The sequence below is a fragment of the Anser anser genome (assembly GCF_964211835.1).
Source record: "Anser anser genome assembly, chromosome: 1".
Classification (NCBI taxonomy): domain Eukaryota; kingdom Metazoa; phylum Chordata; class Aves; order Anseriformes; family Anatidae; genus Anser; species Anser anser.
In genome coordinates this window covers 32,977,019-33,002,134 of record NC_139720.1, presented here as the reverse complement: position 1 = coordinate 33,002,134, position 25,116 = coordinate 32,977,019, and the positions used below count along the sequence as shown (strand labels likewise).

At 40.6% G+C, this 25,116-nt stretch overlaps 1 protein-coding gene across 5 annotated transcripts in view; it reads right to left on the bottom strand.

Moving 5' to 3' along the window:
• The window catches only part of TMEM117 (transmembrane protein 117), a 218,338-nt gene that overhangs the window by 11,188 nt on the left and 182,034 nt on the right, over positions 1–25,116 (bottom strand). For all 5 annotated transcript variants that reach the window (XM_083850210.1, XM_083850211.1, XM_083850209.1 and 2 more), the window contains exon 7: positions 144–273. In XM_083850210.1, coding sequence (XP_083706336.1) covers positions 144–273 — 130 coding nt within the window. The remainder of the gene's footprint in view (positions 1–143; positions 274–25,116) is intronic.

Here is a 25,116-nt window from a genome sequence, read left to right as displayed (position 1 = left end):
TGATAAAGACAGTTAAACAGATAGAAAAACAGAAATCATGGGGGAGAACAAAGAAAATATGTGATTAAGAACACGTTAGCACACATTTCCTACACAGACACGGTTCAACGTGTGCCTGTATCACAATCTGTAAGGTTACATACCTGTTATATGTATATGATACTCCTCTTTGAAGATCTTTTGGAAATATGGTACTTTGAATTGCATGTGTGCAGATGGCAAGCCTGGCAGATTCACTTCAACATCACCCATAAAATGTGGAAACTCCCAGTCCTGTTAAAAAAATAAGAGTAATAGCCTAAATATAAGCTTTCACAGTATATTTTGCCCTTTAAAATGCTTAAATTATCAAAAGGGCAAAGTTCTATTTTTAAGCCTCCCATGATTGGATTTTCCCACTTTAAGTTTTACTGAACCATTTGAAATAGAATATCTTGTTTATATTAGCTATCACTGTATGATTTTTACTTCAGCTCCATATAATTATGCGTTTAAAAGTTCACTTCAGAATGACAAAAATGAACCCCCTGTACCAGCTGATATTACAAAATTGTATATAAATACCTATGTGTTGCACTGTGTAAAAATAAGTATTGGTTCATGATGTAACTAATTACAGCAACCTTGCAATACAAGTTACAACTGTGACTAATTTGGCAAACAATTTACAGGTAAGAAATTGGCAAAGAAGGCCTGACACTTCAAGTCTTTCACAAATTTGTATTCACCTTGTTCAACTTAGAGGGTGTTTTCAGCATTTGCTCATAATACATCTAAATAAACATTCCCTGCAAGTGAAGACCCTTCAACATAATCTGCCTGAATCAATCTGAGCACAGTTTTCTCCACTGCTGCATTTCAGCTGACAAAGTAATGCTGGAAATGTGGAAGCTCTTACCTACCTATTGTCATGCATATTTTGGTAGAATGGGGTAACTCAGCTGAGAAGGAGCTGTATTTAGAGGATTTTTCATTTAGTTATCTGCACCCACCACTGGTCATGGCACAACTCATTACAACCAGAACTTAAAGTCCAGCAACATTGCTGGAATTGGTGTAGTTACTACCAGAGTGGTTACTTAGTGTGCTACAGACAGTTAAAAACATACTGGCCCTGTCCCCATGCATATACCTGGATTTGTATCCCACGAACCAGACACTTGAATTTACTGAAAATAAGAAAAAGGAATCTGAAATGTGAGGAGCTCTGCAAATAACTTAGGCTTCCTCTGCATATGACTTAACATGCAAGAATTGCTAAGCAGCTCCAGCACTCTCTACAGTGGAAGGAAAATAGAAGACTGAGTTTTACCAGCAGGGAATTTAGCTCGGCACAAACGCTAACAGCAACTGATTTGTGCTAACACATTCTGATACAGAGTTAAATGGATTAACGGGAATATAAGTAAGGAGAAGCCCTGACCCTCTGCACCTGGTTCTCAGTGTCCACAGAGATACAGAAAGTGCCAATTTAGAGATGCAAAAGATAAGAGAAATAAGGTTGTTCTCCTTTTCCCTTATCACCAACACAACACATGCTCTCCTAGTCATGAGGTACGGTAATAACTGCCCAGCTGCACAATCCCTTACACTGCATCTGCAAACATCCCCTTAGACATTCAAAAAGTGCCCAAAGATAAATATTTTATGACTGTGCACTCTCCGTTCACTGTAGCTAATATACATCTCTGGACTCCTGTCTCAAGAAAACTCAGACAGACTCTCACCCAGGAAGAAATGGGAATAAATAGGAAGAAAAACATTACATATTCCTGGAGAAAAAAACAAACAGGGAGTTGTGGTCTCTGCCTACTCACACTAGAAATAAGTAAAGATAGGATCATAAATCTAGCATCCTGCTCTTGCCTTGTCCCACTGCTCCTACTATTTTAACTGCTTTTTGCTGATTTACAGACAAAATTCCATCAGACAGAATTTTGTGTTGGACTGTGTTTTTGCAACCACATTTTATAAAAAAAGTTCAGCATTTTTCTGATCAAATTAAATAATAAGTAACTAGAACGCCAACCCTACTAAATGCAGAATTTAGTGTATTATTTGTCTCAGCAAATAATTACTGAGACTGAAAAATATTTCATAAAACAAAGCAAAACAGACAGCCAACCCCAGCAGCGTGTTAATGCTTGCATTATAAAAGGCAGGTGAGAGCCCATTAGAAAACTCCGTATCTGATACTCCCAGGTACAGCTTCCTTTCACGTGGTACATTATTTCACATTTTCTATATGCATACTCCATACTGTATAAAGCACGCCTGAACTGTATTGTGACGTGTTACCCCGTAACCACAGGCATTGTAGTGAGCTTGCAAGGCCTCAGGACTGAGGCTTGCCCTGCCTGAACTGTTCTTGACCTGCCCACAGGTCTGCTTTACCCAGGTCAGCTATAACAGCAATTTTTCTAACTGATGAGGTAGCTATGGCAAATTTGTTTTATTTTGTTGTCCTTTGTATGGTATTGCTGTGGTTTTATAATGTTAATATTTTATTATTATGTTGTATAGAGGAATATGGGTTGGTAGGATAGCAGAGGTGTTGAGAACTGGAGACAGGCTGCAGTGCAAAGAAATACAGGTGTGGGGTGATAAAGATGTGCACAGGCTGGTACTGGAGAGGCCACGGCCATAAACAGCTCACCCTTGGTCTGCTGAAGAAATGCAGACCTGGAGCTGGGCAAACTGCTTTTAGGGGTAATAAGGAGAACAAAGAAATAGCATCTAACGTATGTGAAAGGCAACTGTGTATAGTAAATTTGGCCGTAATGTGGAGCTTCAGATTAGTGAAGAAAAAACAAGGTCTAAAAGTGTGTTAAAAAGTATAAAGATTACTTATAAAGAAAACATCAGCATGAACATCATATCCCTCCCAGTGAAGGACTCCAGATGCCAAGGACATGCCATGATGACCCCTCGGCCCCCACTAGACTGAAACCACAGATCTCAGGGCTCGATGGAGCAGCAGAGGGTGAACAAAGCACCAGGAGAAGTGGCAGGAACTAAGAAGTGTGTGTGTACAACTATTTTAACATTATTACTACCGCTGAAACATTTTCTGTGTAGAAATATTTTCTGTAAGAATTACAAGTCAACTAATAACAATTCTTGGATTGTATTGTTAAAATTTAAATGATACTACTTAAAAAATCTTGGCTTTATCTATAGGGTGTGTTTCTTCTTTGGCCATAAATAATGTTTTGAGTGTAACACCTCTAACAGTCTGATCATAATATCTGCTAAGAGTAGACCCAGTGGAAATAGAGAAATAAAATTTAAAAATAAAAATAACTAAAATAAAATGAAAGATGTATTTGAAAACAATATTAAAACAAACAAATGCCAAAACAAAAATAAAACAGGAGAATAAAAGAATGAGTTAAGCCTACTGAATTCCATGAAAGTCACTATAGCCACAGCACTTAGGAAAATTAAGCTTCAATTTATTTAATCAAATAGCCTTTGGAGCTTCACTTGTCTCATAGCATTGATAAGTGTGAATGCATATACTTCACCTGCAAACATATAGCTTTGTTATTATTGTCAAGGAGAAAAGCAGATGGCTATTTACTTTTCAAGCTAACGCTAATATCAGGTTGTCAAATCCAAACCTAGCAGAGTGGCTGCTATTTAGAGTCTAAGAAAATGTTGTCCAACATCTTTTGACTCTATTAAAATTGTTTTTCTTCACTAACCAACAAAAGAAAACTTAACTTCTGTAATACCCAGAAAAACATTTTTCTAAGAATTTCAAGGTGCTTGGTAGGAACTAATCCACATCATTTTTTCATATGTACACTAATAGCTTGAATGTGCAAACCCATAAATGCTTCCCTCTTTGAAACATACCTCAGCTTTGCATCATCCAGAGCTGGTATTTTTATTTTACAAAAATGATTTTGTTTTAAGAAAATACACAGGGTATTTTGTATCCATGGTCTCTGATATCAGTCTGTGCTCACCTCTGGGACATGAATGACATGTGCCATGTTCTTTCAGTTCTCAGCTCATAATTATGTGGAGTCACTTGATCAGCTTTAGTCCTCACTAATGAGGTGCCTGTACTCTGCCATTTCTGGGATCTTATTAGAAATTGTGCCCCAAATACCATATTTAGACCACATCTGCACTTGTACCATCTGAAAAATAAATTCACGCTGTCATACTGTTAACACATATTTGCCTCTCATACTGCATGACCTACATGTTTCTTCTTTAAATTCATCAGCATCAAATTACTCATGTTCATCTACTTCTGCATTTTCTAACCTGGGGGTCTGCAGAATACCTCTATGCAGTCTGTGGAGAAGAAACCAACCCAGCACCAGGAGACTTAAATCAGCTGCACAGAGGTCTCCAACCTCACTGGCAAGTTGTGTGGGATGTGCAAATCAAATGAGGTTATTACCTCATTTCACTCTGCAGTCATGAAGAAAGGGCAGCCAGGGGATAAATTTTAGATCACTGAGGGGTTCATCCTAGTGTTTCAGTGGGGGCAAAGAGAGCACCTCTGATTTTTATCAGCTACCTCATTAAGCCCAAAAGCACAGTAAAAAAAAAATAAAAAAAAAATGCGATCATGATATTTTGATTTTCTTCCCTTTGCCAAACAAATGCATGCACTCTGCCACAACACCAGGTAGTGAGGTACTGGTTTAAGACCCTACAGTGCAGCTGGAGGCACTGATTTGGTATCTCTTCAAGTAAAGTTATTTTAGTAATGGTAAATGAGCATCAAAGCCACGCTTGCTGATATGATCTGGCCCTTCTCTACCATCATCTGGGAAAAAGAAACAGCATTGCCTGGGGAAGCTCCATCTGGCCCTAGCATCCCACGCTTCATATACACACGACCCCACATCCCTCAGCCACCAGCTCCTTTCCACCCAGCGAAAACTGCCACAGAGAAGGTGGAGCTGGGATTAAAGCTGGTAATGATTAATGGCAACCAAATGTGCCATGCTTTCAGCTCTCCTCCTGCCTCTGTGTAGCTCATAGGATGTTCTGTACACAGTACATATTTGTACTAAAAATAATATAAACACTGTTCAGACACAACCGTGGAAGAGGAAAAATGCCCACTGAATATTTCTTCTTTAAGTATTGATGATATGTGCTGTATTTAATACTAGGAACAAACTTGCACTTTAAACCCAACTGAATAAATAAATGAAAAATAGAGGGAAAGAACTCAGCAAATGCATATATGAATGTACATACGTGTGTTTGTTCCAGAAACTGACAATAGCATTTTTTATTTAATTTATAAAAATCCTTTTAACTTATCAGGTAGAAGGCTTTATATTTTCAGGTGTCTTTGCATCTCTTAGATAGTGTTGTTTCAGCTCTCAGAGCATGGCAGACAGGCAGAGGAAATCTAACGAGAATCAATGCCTATATAATGTTGCAAGTGTTTGAAATAAGAAATGAGCAGCCGGAATTCCGAGACAAAGGCCCGAATCCTTTGTGTTTATCTCTAACTTCATTGCAGTACTGCAACTTGCAGTGATCTCTGTGGCCAAGATCTCTGCAACTGTGAGTTGCTAACACACAAACAGAATTTTAATTTTGTATATTCAAATATACATAACAAGGGAAGTCATCAGCCATGACCAGAACTCACTGTTATGACTGTGGAATCAAATCTACAGCTCAGTTTCTGGCCTTCTGCTCTTTGCAAATACCTTATTTTACTAGGAAGAAAGTTTGAAAGACATTATGGTTTTCATACCCTCACTAAACCAGAAATACCCATCTATAACACCAATACCCTAACCCAGCTCACCTGTATATCTGCATGGATTCAGTGAGGCTACACATCTCCCAGAGTGAAAGATATTCTTCAGAAGACCTTCTACTTCATATTGGTATTACCAGCGCTACTCTAGTCATAGTTGTCAAGGCCAGAAGGTGTTATTTGATCTGATTACCTGTTTATGCTTCACCTGTTTGGGATGTTATTAGCAATGACAATCATAAAAACCCACCAGGAACTGTGGTACAAAGTCCCTAATTGCAGACAGAGCCACAGCTTTTATCACTTAGTCCTGAAGAATTCAAAATATGGAAAATCCACTGTAACGCTTGGATGACTGCTCCAGTGTTGAAATATGCAGGAAATGTACTGGAGAAGTACTTTACTCCTGCCCTGAATTTCTCTAATTTCTGCTTCCAACCAGTGCATTCCATTATGCTGCTACAATGCGAATGCTTTCCTGGGTGATCTGCATATCGAAACTAGTTCAGTTTTTGCTTTTCTCCTGTTCAGACCACACTGTAAAACAGGGTAGAAATAGGCAAAGCCAGCCCGTGGCAGCCAGTCTACAAAAGATACCAGGAACACCATGGCTGTGTCAGCACCGGCCCATGCACCAGCTACTACTGAGCTGCTGAGCTTCAAGCTGAGACAGGAGACTGAAGACAGCTTCCAGGACCAGGCACCAATACAAAGGCTATTTCTGCACTATACTGCAATGTAAGGCATGGATTTACCTGCAACCTTGCTATTGTTCTCCATCATCTTTATGCTCCTGTCCCCCTCAGTCTTTGCCTAGCTTCCCTAAGCTCCTGGCCTTTCTCTAGAACCACCACTGCAAGCCTTGCTTATTTCTCATTTATTTGAGCAAATGATAAGAGAGCAACAACTCCCTCCTTGCCAATCAAAGCAGCAACAGAGTCTCCCTTTATTTATTTATGTTTTTGCTTGGCCCTGAATAACCCTTTCTATTAAAAGATCGTTAAGAGTCCTTTAGTCTACTATCCATTTCCACTTGTTTAAAGGAAACAATTTCCACACCACACAGACCCCAGACAAGCTCTGGGTCTCTGCACTTTGAATTTACACGTTATTGCATTTTGAGCCCAGACAAAGCCATGTATGCACATGTTCTCAAAACAGTGACCTTTGTTATTAAAATGTCAGAATTGGCGTTTGGTTTCTCCACAGCAAGCTCAAAGCAATCTCAAAATTTCAGACTGCTTGTGGTGGTTGTACCCAGCTAGGCAGCTGAACTCCACCACAACCACTCTCATTTCCCCTCCTCAAAGGGAAAGGGGGAGAAAATAAGATGGAAAGGGCTCAAGGGTTGAGGTAAGGACAGGGAGGTCACTCAACAATTACTGTCACGGGCAAAACAGACTCACCATAGGGAGATTAATGTAATTTATTACCTATTACTAACAAGCTAGAGAAGTGAGAAACTAAAAGCAAACTAAAAGCACCTTCCCCCCATTCACCCCCTTCCACCTCCTCCCCCGAATAGTGCACAGGAACAGGGAATGGGGGCCATGGTCAGTCCCTGAAGCTTCATCTCCTCCGCTCCTTCACGGTCCCTCTCTGCCCCTGCTCCCCGTGGGGTCCCTCCCACGGGATGCCGTCCTTCCCCAACTGAGCCTGCGGGGGCTGCCCACAGGCAGCAGCTCTTCAAGAACTGCTCCCACACGGCTCCGTACTACGGGGTCCATCCCCCAGGAGCAAACTGCTCCAGCACGGGTCCCCCACGGGCGGCAGCTCCCCCCAGACCCCCTGCTCCTGCGTGGGCTCCTCTCCACGGGCTGCAGCTCCGGCCCGGGGCCTGCTCCTGCGGGGGCTCTTCATGGGCCGCAGCCTCCTCCAGGCCACATCCACCTGCTCCACCGGGGGCTCCTCCACGGGCTGCAGCGTGGAGATCTGCTCCGTGTGGGAGCCGTGGGCTGCAGGGGGACAGCCTGCTCCACCAGGGGCCTCTCCACAGCCCGCAGGGGAACTGCTGCTGTGTGCCTGGAGCACCTCCTGCCCTCCTGCTGCACTGACCTTGGGGGCTGCAGGGTTATTGCTCACTACTTGCTCTCCCAGCTGCTGTTGTGCAGCAGTTTTTTTTTTTTTTTTTTTTTTCCCCCTTTCTTAAAACTGCTCTCACAGAGGTGCAAACATCACTTTTTGACGCAGCGGTGGGTCCCTTTGGAGCTGGCTCTGATCTGACATGGGGCAGCTGCTGGGCTCTGCTCGCAGAAGACATCCCTGCACCCCCCCGCTACCGAAACCTTGCCATATAAACCCAATACACTGCCCAAAATAAGAAACGTGTGCATTTTACTGAAAGACCCATATCCATGCCTATATGCACTGGCAGATGCCTGTTTTGTGAGAGACAGCACTCCCTCTCTCTTTCTCCTGTGACTTTAACTTGGGTATCATCTTCTATTCATTCCTCACAACCTGGTAATGTCTTGATACTGCAGATCTTTTCTGCATAACATATCACAGATATGACAATTCCTATCAAACCCCACAGCTAAAATCCTTATCGAGGCTCTCATCATTTGCTGTTCAGTTACATCAGCATCTTTCCCTCTGGTCTTTACGAGCGCAGTTCTCCACCAACACAGAAACGCTGCTGCAAAGACCATTCTAGTCTGTTTCTTTGACCATGTCACTCTTTTCTTTGATCAAATAAAATATAGGGCACTTCTTTTCATATTCAAATCCTTTCTGATCTTTCACCACCCTAGGTACAGACTCTCTGCATGGCAGCTGTTCCTTCTATCTGCCTATAAATTCAGGCTATGATTCTTTTAGCTAAAGACATTTTCCCCTGTGCAGTTCTTGATTAGATGCAGAGCTTTCTCCTCTATGACTTTTCTTTGCTAAGAGAAAATGTGAGGATGTCATGCATTAAGTAACCTGGATTACCTGTCATCCTCACCAATGACATCAGTATTGCTTACGCCTGCCTGTCTAACCAGACCTAAGTCTTGACTTTTCTTTGACGATCAAGTGCCCTAGGACCAGGGCACTTGTGTTTGGTTGTCTTTGAACATCATCTAGCACAATACTGCTCCGGTCCTTAATGATCATTGCTAGCTCCTTGATAGGACGAATAGTGCTAGCAGTGTGGAGTATTAATGTCTATCAATTACTTCTACTATATTAGGAATAAATCGTGCTTGATAGCAAGCCATTGCACAAGGAAGGATGGATACCAGAAGGTCTCGCATATTAATACACTCCCTGTATTGACCAGGGATAAGAGTAATCACTGTTTCCTTCTGAAGGCAAAGACTGTTCTTTCTAACAGCTTCCCTTCAAATTTTAGCTACTCATGAGTCAAAGAAGAGCAAGGCGAAGCAATTTTATCCTTGCAGCAGACATCACTACACACAACCTCTGTGCACACCCAGGATGTCCTAGGAAGATGTCCAGCAACTTTTCCATTAGGCAAATGTGAGGTCTCGTATATCTAAGTGATAGTGAGGTTCTCCTTTTTAATTCACTCTCACCTGTTGATTATCTATTCACAAATGCTGAAAATGCTGATTAAAAAAAGTTCCTCAAAAGTAAATGTTCTTTTATTTTGTCTCTCAGTTTCTCCATTTTTTTAAAGACTTTACTCTTGTGTTATTGTCTCACTCACATCTGACCTTAGTTAAGCTAAATAGCTTTCAGGTAATTCATTTGGATGAGAAACACCAGTGTGAGCTTTTCCAGTTAATTTTTGAGTTGGATAAGCTGCTAAATAAAGTAGTAATGTTACAGGATTGTGTGCATGTAAGAAACAAAGAAATCAGTTCCTGCAAAGCACCTGTGTTTTGTTCCCTACATGAAACTTCCCTAAACCACCAGCATGTTAACCATAATAGTTTCTAACGACCTCAGCGACACACTTTATGAAAGCCATTTCTGTGGTAAATAGGAGAAATGAACATTCACAGGTATATACTTATACTCACAGATTTCCTGAGTCTACAGCTTGCTGTCAAGGGCAATCACTTATGACAAAGCTGTTAATCTTTCTGGTACCCTAGAAGAATAACTATGGTTTGGAGAATAAAAATAATTTTTAAATATATTGTTGTGTAATCATCTTCATCAGCATGAGTACATATGCACTCATACACATACCCTTGCATTGTGGAATATATACCCACATCTCAGCTCAACACTGATATGAAATCTGGAGCATTTCAGGATTTGCAAAGACTGCTAATGCCGTTTGTACCTATTTGAGAACAGCAAGCTCTGTTTAGAGCTCTAAAGTAATTTTGCATTAAGGCTACTGTCTCCAGCTAATTTCAGCTGCATTAAAAAGTGTATCATCCCTGTTTCTTTCCAAATACCCACAAACATGAATTTCCTTCTTGTCTGATATCCAAATCTTAATGGTGTTTTTTAGTGTTGCCTAAACCCAGGAAGATAGATTTGCAGTAACATATCTGAGCAGATATTTTCCTCACTATGAGCTTTGCAACATAATAAAAATGGTGTTATAGAAAACTGGAGCAAGGGGATTACTATATGTTGCTCACTGTAGACGGAAAGTAAATCAGCTGCCTCAACATTAGGGATAGATAACTGAGCAGCTGTTTTGTCCTGGACAAAATTCCTTCAGATCATACATGCTCTGAAGAGTTTTAGCATCATGTTCTGATAAAATCTGGGGCTGCTTACAAACACTATAAACTTGCCCTTATGGTATTAAGCACGATCTAGGATCAAGTCTGAAGTGGCATGTTTAGACCGATGGTCTCAGTTTGAAAACCATCATCCAACTTGCTTTGCTGCATCTGTAACTGTAAATAACACATGTGCTTGTGCAGTGTTCAACTAGCAGTGATTAAGGTAGTGAAACAGCAATGTTTATTTTCCATTGAAGAAAAGAAAAAGCATTATTTGCTGCATTTGGCTGATACTGAGAAAATTAATAGAGCCTAAAATATGGCAAAGTAGGAAGACCAGATGAATACAGAATGCACAGAGAAATGTATTTAAAAGTGGGTTTTACAAAAGAGTCTGTGCAAATTCCCTTTCCTTTAAACAAACAAACAAACAAACAAACAATGTCTCTTCCAAAATTATTTTTTTTTCTCATAACTTTTGATAATTAAAAATAGCAGTTTTAATGTGTAGGGAAAGAAAAAGAAAAGTGCACACGTATTGAAAGAAGGCCTTACTTTGCAAAACCTGGTTATCTGCACTGAAGTTTTTGTTTCAGGAACAACAGTAATATGGAATAAATTTGGTTTTCTCAGCTTCTTCTTCTTGCTATTTTTTTTTTAATTAAAGCTATAATAATTTTCTGTGTCCTGTTATAGCCTGCTAATATGATTAGCAGCAGCATACTGTGCTTGCTAATGTGCTGCCTTCATCTGCTGAAGACAACACTGCGTTCCTCAACTTCTCCCCCACACCCTTCCATTTTATCTTCCAAAGCTGTGGTGTTGCCATTAAGCACATCTGTTCTAGAAGTTATTACTTGCTCGGTATCAGTTGGGGTGGCAGTACAAAATGCATACATTATGTTTGCATAGACATTATGTAAACACATCTGGGCAGCAAAAGAGGAAACACATAAAACCTTAGCAGGCATGCATATAAAAATAAAATCAGCATGATTTCTTAATCATCAGTGTTTCTGGAACGTGACTTCAAACTATCATCAACAATCTAAAATACAAGTGAAAATGGATATGTGTTTTATGGATGTTTATTTTGTCCATTCTTATTTGCATTATATGTGCAGCCAGATCTGTCTCTAACTTCTACTGACTGCGTGAGTTAGATTTCCATTCACTATGATGGGAACCAGCAGAGAGCTAGCTCTCATAGTCACCTGAATTTAACAGTCCTGATCTTCCAAACAAATCACACCTTGGGTGTTTCAGCTGAGTCCCACTCCAGAAGTCTGATGGGTCACTCTGGGCTTGTCAGTACATGCTGCAAAGCAGACGTCCTTTCTCACTCTGAAGTTTCTTTTCAGAAAACAGAAGCCCTAACTGTCAATGATAGCTGGTCTAATGACCTCTGAATACCTTTTCTGAGTTTGTAGTTATCTATCCACTTTTTTTCCATGCATCCTAATAACTTTAATGATCATATGAGACAGTTTCTCTTGTCTCCCTCACCAAATTAGAAAGACAAACAGCAGAATACTCATGGAGCTGCTCTGGTGACATGGACCCTCATTGAATGGGAACATCTGTCTTAGCCACCTGAAAATAAATCTTAGTACAAGACACTATTTCAGCAAGATGTAAATGGAATGGCCCAGCCTTCTGATACAAATGGACTGGAAAATTTAACGGAAAGTATAAATCCACAAAAACCAAAGGAAAAGAGCTTTCTTAACTGTGCTGATGTGAAATACAGAATGCCAAATTCTTTAACAGCAGGCCTAGGAAACCATGTCTGACCATAGAACTAAAATTGTCCCCCGTGCATCCTTCTGTTTTCCTCACCCATTGCTCCTGCATGAGCAGTGCAGCCATGCAGATTCCCCTGCCAATAACAGACATTTTTGATGATATTTCTTGGGGAGGAATGGGTGAAGCAAAGAGGTATTGCCCTGTGGACATGTCCTGGCCCCATTGCTCTTAGACCTGAGCAATGGTGACTGCCCATCTATCTTCTTCCTGGTGTTTTGAAGAAATGTCAATGTATCCCATTGGTGAAATTCAGATTGAAGAATCACATAAATAGAAGGGCAATGTAACACAAAAGGGATGTATACTGTTTTCCCAGAACGTTTTGCCAGGAGGCTAATTGCAGAATTAAGCTAAATTTGGATTGGACTCTATCCATGTGTGAGTCTGATGAACTGCGAGCCAGCTCAGAGTGCTCAGCAGTTTACAGTGTCAGAGGGTTTCCTACCCTACGGTGTCCTCTCAGAGACTGAGATGCTAAGCAGTAGCTGGGTCTTACTAATTAACCCCCCTAGGTAAGGAGAAAGAGATGTCCAACACCAAGGTGTTCTCAGTCTAACATGAGAGGATGTGAAAGATAAAATAGGACATTCTCAGGCTGGTAGTGATCCCATCTCAGACAACTTCTCATGAATATAGAACTCAGCATTGGATCAAGACCTCAAACTGATGTGCAATGCGTTTATAAATTCTGTTATTCTATTATGTTAGTTTCTTATTTTATGAGAGACATTCTTTAATTTCAAAACAATTTACTGAATCAGACACAAAACATACTCTCCATCAGTATGCAGAAGAAAAATTAAAGGAAAATCCATTTGCTAAGAACCACCATAAGATCCTTGTCATAAGATACCCTTATTTCATTTTATTGTACATCATTGACTAAAGAGCCTTTGAGAAAAAAAAAAAAAAAAAGACAACAATAGTCTTCCTACATAAGTACAGGCTACTAGCTCTATTATTTTCAATAATAATAAGAGGCTACATAAAACTAGTGTGCTGCTTGGATTATTATACTGTAACTCCCATACAGACCACAGTATTACATTAGTCATTCACTGCAGTTCAGTGACATGAAATATCCTCTTATTAGAGAGAGTGTATGTGACTTAATACTTGCAAAAATTATTTACTTAAGCTCTCCCCTTTCAATCTACCCTCCCCACTCCAAAAAAGAATCCATTCATTTTCTTATCCCTTGGGGAAATGCTTCTACTACTTTGTATGCTATGCATACATAAATTAGATGCCTTAAAGAATGAACAAAATCATAAACCCAAAACAATAGCCTCAAATATGAATAAAAATTAGGGAAGATCTCTTCTCTATAGTCTCCTCGCTGACCCCAATGCAAAAGCTCACTTCTGAGTGTGAGAGAGGAAAAATGCAATTTCAGCTTTTTAGACCAGAGCAATATATCTACCTCTGCCAACTGTATGCAGAAAACATGAACTTCATCCTAAAAGGTTTTCAATGTTTAGAAATCTCCTGGGAGAACTTGTCAAAAACACAGTGAACCAAGTTCTAATTGCACAAACTCACCCTAGTCTTGACAAACACAACAGTTTGGTTTGAATTTCAAAACTATTCCCATCAAAATCCTTGGGAGCAGAGAGAATACTGTTAAAGGTGTCTTTTTGAACCTTGGGGACAAAATCAGAGGTTGGTTGGTTGTGTGCCTTGAATGAATTAAAGTGTTCTCTTATTGAGATTTCCATCTAAATATAGCAAGTTTGCTGATCATGAGGAAAGGCTGAATTATAATTAAAAAAAAAAAAAAAAAAGATGAGACAGGGTGGACAACCCCAAAAGGTTTGGAAACTCAGTGTAGATAAGAAAACATATTTATAGTACTTGGCAGAAGCTTATCCAAACTAACAGGCCCTTCTGAAGGATGCCCTCCTGTGACCCTCCTAGTCAGTCTACTTTTGATCTGCAAGAAATCTCTTTTCCACCCCACTGCCAATGTTAATTTTGGAAGAAAACTTGCCTATTTCCTTTCACAGTATATTTTCTCTGGGGTCAGTTGTAAGTGTCCCATGAACCCCTCTTTGGAGGGGAAGGTGGTCTCTTCCATTATTTGTTGTTTTGGAAATTTTCCTCTATCTTGCACCCACCACATGACCTTAAATCTCTGTAATTTTTGCCATTAACAATCATACTTATGTGCTTTTCCCCTTACCATATTTTCTTCCATAACTTTCTCCTTAACATCTACAAGCAGTAGATTTAATTCAATACTTGGTATTTTTAATTTTGAGAAGTTTCTTGACAAAAGTTTTGAAAACTACACGTTGTCTGCTCTTAGAAATGCTGTTGCTAGGGCAGAACCAACTGCAGTACGCTAAGTATATATATATATATATATATACATGCGTGGCTTCCAAACTTCCAAGTGTGACTCCAAAACTTTTAATTACTGGCACCAACGAATCATGGGAGCTACAGAAAAGCAGATGAGTGATTACCCTCTTGGTGTGATTAATAGACCAGATGGGGTTTTAAAGCAAGGTTTTGCGCGTGTGTACATATGTAGAGGAGAGGTGGATGCGTGTGTTTTTTGGGGAGTGCCAGTTTAACTAATCAAAGCCATATAATACAGGTAGTTACTGAGGCTTTGTGGACGGGCAAATATAAAATTCAAGCATTACTTTCAATTGTTTAAGGAAATGCTAAATCAATTTTCTCATCAGAGTAGCTGTTTTAGAGCAATTCACCAAGTCAAGATAATGAATGAGCTGTTCTTTCACAGCATTCCTCAAGGAGGAATTATCCCAAATGATATGGTTACTTTATATGAACATTTATAAAGGGACAATCATTATGCGAATTATGTATTTTACATAATTTATTTCAACTTACAGTTTATAGCAGTACTCCTATCTTTTTTTTCATTCGGTGATAAAAAAAGGCATCAATTATAATTCTCCTAGCACGTCTACAGAACAAATGTCTGCCACTGAAGTTGCTGTGCTCATTCAAACATATAATTATACATTGGAGGGTCCTGGGCAATCTACATTTGCCAAAATAATGAACAGATTAAAAATGCACTCTTAAATGCAGCAGCTTAGGTATGAGGAATGCATTACAAAATATATTTGGGGAGGTGAGGGCATTTGTCTACAGCATTGCTAACTACCATTTGGTGGCTATTGGCCAGGAACTTTTATGTTGTTAGGTACGTAAAACACTTAGAGTCCAAAAAGCAATATTCTTGCTGTCATGTTTTTAAAAGAAAACTCTGACTATTTTTTTTAACGTTTCCTCAGGCTCAGAATACTTTTACTGACGTTTATCCAGTTTGCATGTACAAAGCATGGCTACAAAGCATGCAAGTAGGAAAGAAATATGAGAAATATGAGCAAACCTGAGTATGACAAGTATTACTGCAACTTCAAAGAATCTATAATCAGAGGTGGAGAGGTATAATGCAGGGAAGCAATTTAGAAACACATTGCAGGTTATTATTACAGCAATGTGCTATTTAGGAATTGAAGACTTCTGGGCTATTGGTCTGCAGCAGCATGCCTGACAGCAGAGGTTGGCCAAACATTCTGGCCTGGCCTAAAAGCAATTTTACTGGCTTCTACAAGCAAAAATTTAAAAGCTAAGGTATTAAAATAACATATGCTGATGTGCTTTGGCAAAGACCGTGCTAACAGTCCTTGCAGATGCTGAGAGGATCTGAGAGCTCCATCTGATAATGTTTCCACTGCAAACCACAGGTATCCACAAAAGACAGAATCCCCTGATGTGGGCTACAAAAACCACTGACCAGAACAGATTTTTTTTAATCATGGCTCACACGAGAGCTGTGGAAGATTAGAAGCTCCTATGGTAACAGTGTGGGAGATCCGAGAGGCTTGAAGACACAAAGCTCACTGTAACATTTTCCTATCTTTTTGTAATCTTGATCAATATAAAGGTTGAACAAAGTATAAACTACTTCTCAACTTTGAATGATCATGCCTCATCTAAGAAACTCAAAATAACAAATTCCATGAAATGGGTAGGAATTAACCGTTCCTTCCTAAACTGTTAATGACTTTTCCCCACTCATTTTATCTGCATTTCCCAATCCCCCCTCTGAGTTCTTCTGCAGTTGGCTGCCAAACTTTTTGCTTTAACTGCAGAGTCAAAATACAAAGATAAAGCACTTGTGCCACTCTGGTATATTTTGTAGCAACCATTTAACAAACCAGCTGCTCTATTTCTTGTTAACTAAGTATATACAGTACATACAGTCTTATGCCTAATTCTAAAGAACTAAGTGTTTTTTATGAATTCTTACTAGATATCTGGAAATCTGTTTTTTTCTTCTTCTTCTTTTAGTTAATAAAACGTACCAAAGCCACTTTTTTTTTTTTTAAAGAAAACAGTTTTTCAAAGCTTCACTACTTAATTGGCAATAATGACAAAATTCTAGGCACCTGAAAATAACACAAAATTGATTTCTGTGATGTAAACTCAATTACCAATCACACATCTGATATCTGAATCTCTATTTTTACCTTTTGAAATAGATTACTAAGGAAAACTGAACTCATGTTCTCATCCTGAGTTTAATGTTATACAAATAGTAATTTCCCTTTAAAATGCATTAATAATTTTATTTGTTTTTGACAAAGAATTTGGAGGCCAAGGTAGCCTGTATGCCAGTGTGGTTCAGCATGAATATACATACATGGTTATCCATTCCTCAAGGGAGTCTGTTGTGTAACTATTATCTTTTAAGACTCTCACTACTGTTCTGCATTTCCAATGGCAATTTGTGTCTTATAAACTAAGAATACTGGTAACAGATAGAATAAATAATTACATTTTATAGATAATATTGTCCTGGCAGGTAGCTGTTTTAGCAATACTCACTGAGGTGTTCCTTAAGGAACAAAGATCAAAATTGTGTCTATTTGTAATGGGACACACTGTGCAAATGCGGAATGAAAACATATATATATATATATATTTCAGATAATTTCAGTGTTCAAAGTTGCTTATACTTACAAGTCCTATGCCTAGGTAAAGAACTGCATTATTGCTATAATAATGAAAATGTGGTTGAGAAATGATGACATAGAAGAGGCTACCTAACAACTCAGCTGTAACTCTGAGGGTCACCAGGATGAACCAGGCATCTTGCCTTCAAACAAATATAGCCCTGTCAAGTTGGAGCCACAGCCTGAGCACAAGGGCTGAAAACAGTGCCAAGGTGCTGGAGCACAGCTCTGGAAAGCTGGGAAGAGCCTCGCCTATGCTGATCTCCTGAAACTCAGCAGGTGACAAGGGTGGAGAGTGCTCCACACACGCAGGCTGCTTTTCCTACCAGTCCCTCCCAAGCACAGGGAGAAAGAGCAAGAAAGTTTCTTGTGGCATACCCTGACCATTCTCTCCCTTCCCCATCCTTGGGGGCAATTTCTAAGTGCAAAAAGAAGAAACACAACAAAGTGCAGTAGAACAGGAGAGCTTTTTGAGTTTATATTTTACTATTGAAATGGCACTAGAGGAATTCATACAATTTATATGATAAGAGCACCCAGTTGCCACTGGGACAGGTGCCATACAGAACAGATAGAAATCACAACTCTGCTTATGTTCAAGTATGTCTGTGTACAAAATACCGATTTCATTTTCTTATATCTTTTCTAAATTTAACTGCTTGGGTTGAACATACTCCATGCCAGGTGTCTGCCTCAGGCTGTTTTTTTTTTTTTTTTTCTCTGTTTGTGTCTCTGTTTCTGTTTTAGGGTTTTGACATTTTCAGCTAACATCATTTAAACATTCCTGAGAGCCAGACCAAGAGAAAATAAACTTCTTTGCCTAACTGTAGAAAAGCCTTATACTTTGAAGCAAAGCTGTAGAGCTTAGCAAGGGAGTAATTTTGTGTCAGAGATGTACCTTCTGCTTCCCTGTGAATACGTGCCACAAACTGGAAGAGTTTGAGGTGCCTCTTCAAAGTCTAAGCTTTCACACTTGTGAGAGTTTAGTGAAAGGTTCAGGAAGAAGTATCTGTACAAACAGCGCATCACTCAGTGTGCCTAAGTGTCTCTCAGCTCCCAGAGCTTATCAAACTACGGAACTGCCACTCTTATAAGAGAGACAGAGCATCCTCTATCTCCCCTTTGCCTCCCACCCCACCACTGCTGCTTGTGGCAGGACATGGAGCTGCTCTCAAAGAGGCACTGAGCCACCCCCACTGTATCAGCTGAAAACTGGGAGACAGTTTTCCCGTAATTACCAATCCCAAACACTCTGAGTGTAGATGGAGCCAGGGAACTGGAGCTGAGTGCACAAGGGAGGATGGGGATAGGAGGGCTCTGAACGCTGGGTCTGAGCCAAGCAGGGCCGCGGTGACCCCAAGCACTCTCTTCTCCCTCCCCACCAGCTCTCCAAGAGACCAAGCACCAGGCCCGGTACATCTGTGTGACAGGGGGCTATGCGCCCCTGGGACATTCTGTGAAGGGAAATGAGAGCAAAGAGAGAGGTTTGATAGGAAAATTGGAATTTGCTGCACAAAGAGAGCAGGAGGAGGGGAATGGCTTGAATCAGGGCAGAGGGTGGCATGTTAGAAAGAATCGTGAGGAGGGGAGAGGTTTTGATTTGGGCAAACATCTCAGGGTGAAAAACTAGGATTTATTGAATAGGAAGACTAGAAATGAGAGACTCACAGACTGAAAACTGGAACTGGATAAAGGCAGTGGGAGAAGTCACAGAACCAGGGATGGGGAAGATCCAGGATGGGGGTTGACAGCGACACTGGGAGAGAAGGCTTGGAATTGCTAGGAAGGAAAAAGCCACGTTTGGGGAAATGGGCAGAAAGAGTCCATGCTCCTTTGGCTCTGGAGGTTGGTATGGTCACCATAACTACAGTTACCGTCAACCTTTGCTTTCAACAAACTGATGTGAAGCCCAGAGGCAATGTGTCTCCTCTTTTTTTGAAGGAGGCTTATAGGAAGGGAAAAAGAGATATGCTGCCATTAGTGGGTAGTTCACACAGCAAACATCTGTGCAGGGGAGCTAGCCATTTCAGTACAAAGATAAGACACGTTGCATTTGTATGGTAGACTTTTCACTTTGAGGATCCTATCTTTTTGTGAAACCTGAAGGAATTATGTGCACAGAAAGGCCTGCATTATAGGAACTGTCTGGACATTTCAATGGTAAAGACTCATGAACTAGGAAATGGCAATCTAAGGTTATCTGTACCGTGTGTGTGTGTGTGTGTGTGTGTGTGCGCGCGCGCACATGATCCTTACTTAGGTACATGGTCACACTGTTTGCTCCAGGGGACATAACCCTTTTTCATTAAAGAGGATATAACTGCTGTGATTACAAGGTGGGAACAGATATTATGGAATAGACCCCAGTAGTTTTGCACTCTGCAACCGCTACAGAAGCTGGGAAAGCAGAGTACAAATGCAAGAAACAACAGTAGATGTGAAACTTTCACCAGTTGTTATGGGAGTCACCACTGCCAGAAAGAACTGATTTTTTCTCTTAGATACTAAGTAAATTTCTAAAACCAAACTAGGCAGTTATTATTATTTTTTTCCCCAGTGTGATAGGCTCAAAAACCCACCCAAAGCTTAGTTTTCTTCAAGTGACAAGTGTCATGGCTGTTATTGACATCAATCAGAGCTGGACCTGAATATATTGCCACTGGGGAGATGAGGAAGGGTTGACAAAATATCTGTAGGGATAGTAAGAGTCCTGTAGTGCCTAGTAGAGGGCTGCCTGTACTTCTTTAAGATGAGTGTAAAAAATAACCTTTTTTTTTTCTTTTTTTATGGAGACAAAATATATGACAGAGTCATAGCCATCACTCAGAACAAGCAAAGAAACTGCTTCTACAACCATTTGATTTCTATGAGGGAAATAAGGCTGTCAGGATAATAATAAATAAGATTACACCAAATAAATATGTGGCTCTGTCTACTCCTAATGAAATAATATACTAGACTCTTCTCCCCAATTAGCTAACTGTTCAGCTAAAAGATGGGTAATAATATAAATTTTCATAATAATGTCCTCAGACATCTCAAATTAGGGACCCTTTGACTTTAATGTCTTTGTGCCTTAGTATGAAATGTGGACAATAACGGACAATAATGCTCCTGTTGTGAAGGCTATTGTGAAGATAAATACGTTAATGCCTGAAAAGCCCTTAGGAACTGCAGCGATGAGTGCCACAAAAAAAGCCCATGAGGAAATGAATGATTCCATCTTCATATCAAGGTTTCAATAGTGTGCAGCAAGTAAGGCCTGGGGCCACACACTGAACAAAAAGGATAAAACAAAACACTGAATAGCTTCTTGTTAAGTGAACACTATTCATCTAGTGCAGCCTGTGAGACAGAGGTCCTGTGGAGAAATGGGTGCGAACAGATAATTAAAGATTGTATCAAAGTGTATACGTACAATGGAGGTGAGAAGTTTATGCCAGCGACCTTAATCCTGGCATTTCATAACTTCTGCATGCATGACTCGGCAGCCTCAGTAGTGCTGTCTCATTTTTAACGTCATTTTTTAGGTACAACTGTATTTGTGTCTGCTTAAATTATCATCTGCTTGTTTCTGATGTTAGGCTTGTTTGTGTGACGCTTTCCTTTGTCTCATCCCCTGTATACGGAACACTTTGTCTAGATATGCAAATCTTTGCAGCCTGACCTTGAGGAATAGTAGAAGTTTGTATAATTTAGATTAGTGCAGTAATTGTTTGGCCCAGATGCCAGGAACATCCCCAAGGGTATTTAGCATTCATTCAGAAGATGTAGCTGTTGCTTCGCAACTTAAGGTCAGGACAAAAGTACCAGTGTGCAGCCAAGGGAACACGCTCGGAGGCAGCAGCCACCAGTGACTGATGCAGCACAAAGCTGTCGGCCACCAGAAACGCTGTGGGACAGTCTGGATGGTCAGAGCAGCCTTTTCCAACAGTCCATAGAAAACAGGCTGAAGCAAAGTCATCAAAAAGTACTCTTGTGGGCTTCAGACGGGACCACAAGCAGTCTCTTTTGCTTCCTCTAACGTGGCCTGCCTGACAAAGCAGGTCACTTCTGTTCTGCCACCCATCCCTAAGTGAGTGGTATGTTGTACATGGTAGCACTGATGTTGTTGGGGATTATTTCTCTGCTTTGGGCATACAGTTCTGAAGTGGAATGAAATTTAATCATAAACCTAATGTCTGCTGTGTATTGTATATAGGTAAACTCAAAGACCACCTGAGAGAAACTAAAAGCAAAGAGCCATCCAAGAAGGATTATAAGATTATATTCTTAAATACACACCAAGATACATTAGAAAGAGATGTACACCATTTTCTTATTTTCATCTACAGGCGATAAAATGGATTACCTAGCCACACATTTCCCTCATTTAATTCCTCGTGTATTACCTGATGTGGGAAACCACATGATAGCAGAACTCACTGAGAGCTGAGGGAGAGTGAAATCGAAGATGATTTTGTATGAAAGGAAGAGCTGGAATGTCTCTCCTAAAAGATGAAATAAAATCACATAGAATCATAGAATATCCCGAGTTGGAAGGGACCCACAAGGATCATCGAGTCCAACTCCCGGCACCACACAGGTCAACCCAAAAATTCAGACCATGTGACTACGTGCACAGTGCAAACGCTTCTTAAGCTCCAACAGGCTTGGTGCAGTGACTACTTCCCTGGGGAGACTGTTCCAGTGCGCAACAGCCCTCTCAGTGAAGAACCTCTTCCTGAGGTCTAGATCACTGTCCAAAATGACCTGTACCAGCCAGAACAGCTACAGTGCTGTGTTCTGGGTTACTGTATCATGTAACCATGCTGGCAGGTGTGCAGGCCATAAATGCACTGACAAGCACAGTGCTCTGTAAGCTTCTAAGGTCGCTGAGGAAGGGATGGAAACAGAACTGGCCAGGGCAGGATTCAAGAGTTCAAGGATTCTGGAAGGATTCAAACAGTTCAAAAGATTCAAGAAGGCACCTTCTTGAAGATGCCAGCCAAAATTGCTCCCTCCAGCTGGCAGCACTGAGTGGCACAGACACTACGGGCAGAGCCCATTCTTTGGATAGGGTGCCTACTTGGTTTCGGTGTCCCAAACCTGGCAGAGCTGCTTTTCACCTGCTATTAGGCAATTTTCAGAGAATCACAGAATCACAGAATGTCCTGAGTTGGAAGGGACCCACAAGGACCACTGAGTCTAACTCCTGGCTCCAAACAGGCCCATCACAAAATCAGACCCTATGTCTGTGAGTGTTGTCCAAACACTTCTTGAACTCCAGCAGGCTCAGTGCCATGACCACTGCCCTGGGCAGCCTGTCCCAGTGCCCGACCACCCTCTGGGTGCAGAACCTTTTCCTAACACCCAGCCTGACCCTCCCCTGTCCCAGCTCCATGCCGTTCCCTCAGGTCTGTCTTATATTGACACAGAATTATCAGAGAGTGTCCAAAGGAGGGTTACAAAGACGGTGAAGGGCCTAGAGGGCAAGATGTATGAGGAGCAGCTGAAGAGAGGGTACTGAGAGGCAAACACTGATCACTTACTTCTGGTGACCAGCAATAGGACACGAGGGAATGGCATGATCCATTAACCTCAGGATAATGAGAACATTTTGAGGGATCGAGCAGGGCTACCACCACTGTCTTTCCTCAGGACAGGGAACTGTTTGCAAACAGCTGGTTCAGGCTGGAGTTGGCTGGGCACGGAGCTGCAGCTGACTGATGAGCTCCTCCAGAAATGATGGGCACTTCAAACTGGCAACCTGCTGCTTTAGGACATGGATTACCTTCCTGACAGTGACTCTTTGACCAGGGACAAATGGATTCTGTCCTTAGTGTAAGTGAGTGCCAAGGCTCTGAAAACCATGCTGTGTTGGTTAAGGATGGATAGTGCCTACTACCAAGACAAGGTCAGCATTATCTGCTATTGCAGCAGTTGAACAAGTGTTGGGGAAGAGAAGTGAAAAATATAGCTCTTTCCCAGTTTGTTTAACATCATTTTTTTTTTTTTAATCTGTGTTTGTACCATTTCAACAATAGTGGCAATGAGTTAAGACATCTACAGCACACAGTGTCGTGCTGGGGAATCTCATCTCCCTAATGAGCAGTACAGGACAACCAGACAAGCAGTCATATTCCAGAAAATAACAAATTTTTAGTTTCTGGCCTGGAGGAGACTAGAAGCTTTATTGAATTAAGGCCACACTTGTACAATACCTATGACCCACAGGGACATGGCTCCAAACACAATACAGCTGAGTAATTAAATGTTAGTTCAAAGTCAGAAACCACAGCAACTATAACTTCAAATCATTAGAAGGGACTAGGGAGAACTTCCTCTCCTCTATACATGTGAGAGTGAAATTACCTATTGATGAGTACAATAAAGTCTGATTCAAACAGATGCAAAAATACCTAATGTACTCATTATCTCAAGACACTCGGTGATTAACTACATATGTCCCTTTTGTTATAGAAAAAAAAAGTAGCAGCTGTATTATGCATTAGAAGAACTCAAAGGCAATAAAAATAAGCATATCCTTTTGTTAATGTTTCATGTAACAGCCTTCAGACTTTCTAAGGAAGTATAAACAAATGGTATTCAATCAGCTCTGCAGAAATAATGCATTTAAGCCAAGATCAGGCATATTCTTGTCACTGCTCCCCTCTAAGGTTTGATTAAGAGCAACCAAGCTGGTTTTTCCTTCTTTGCTTTACTTGAGCTCAGTGCTGTTGCTAAGTGGACCTGCATGCCCAGCTACCACCTGTCACGGAGTCCTGTGAATTCAGTACACCGTGTCGCTAAATGTGAATTATTGATAGGCATAAAACTTGGTTTAAGGTAACTCACTAGTGGTGACTTTCTGAGATTTGTCTTTATTTTTTTTTCTTTGACTCACATGGTTGCATTTACAAATTGCATGCAGTTCTATTACTTAAAGAACAGCTGAACCGGTTCAGTCTCATCTCAGATTTTTCACTCTGAGATAAAAACCTGTGTAACACGGCTCAGTACAAAGCAGACTTCTGGTCATTCGTGAGCATTCGTGCTGTGGAGCATTGAAATTTATCTGAATGTCATCATTACTGTTATATCAACACATACTGCTGCAACATAATATTAAGCAATGCAATGCTCATTGGACATACACCCTACAACAACAAAGCCTATCACACATTCATTACAATAGAATCTGAGACAAGAGTCTTCACAACTGAAGATGGGAATACTGCTGCAAAAGAATTGCAAACAATCTACAGCTTTTCTTGTTCCTAGAATTCATCTTTTTTTTTGGTACATTTGGGCTGGATATGGCATTTTCAGGGGGCAGTGCATGAAAATGCTGTCTGCTTTTGGAGAACTGCTTCATTATGTCAGGCAAATACCTGAACTGTGAAAGAAAGGCCTCAGTGTCACATGTATGGCACATACCCATTGTCAGGGTAAAAGGGAGCGACTGTGACAAATGAGAAGCTTTTTGAGCTAATTCGTTTTCTGTGTAGTCATCTCAGAGCCAAGAGGCTCCAGCTGGGACTGGTGCCTGATTATGCTAGAAGCTGTACCAAGTCAGACAGCATCTTTCTCTGAGCACCTTAGGGGCTAAGCAGACAATCAGTCAACTAGTGAAAGAAAAGAACTATAGTTGTTCCTTTCCAGCAAATGAGGAACTGAGTCACAGAGCTAAAAAAAGGACCCAGCCCTCAGCTGCTATAGATTGGCATGATAGGATTCAGGGCAGCACAAATACAAATTACAGCAGTCGAAGTAAACTCTCAAATTGCATCTATAATTTCTGAGACAAATATAATATGTCCAAGTAAGATTTAACCATCCTCAAGCAGCCCAAAGGAGGAAATGTACTTAAAAATATTGTACTTTGCATGTCTTGTTTGACAAAATCCACAGCATAAAATGATGGTGCCGGTTATCAAACTAG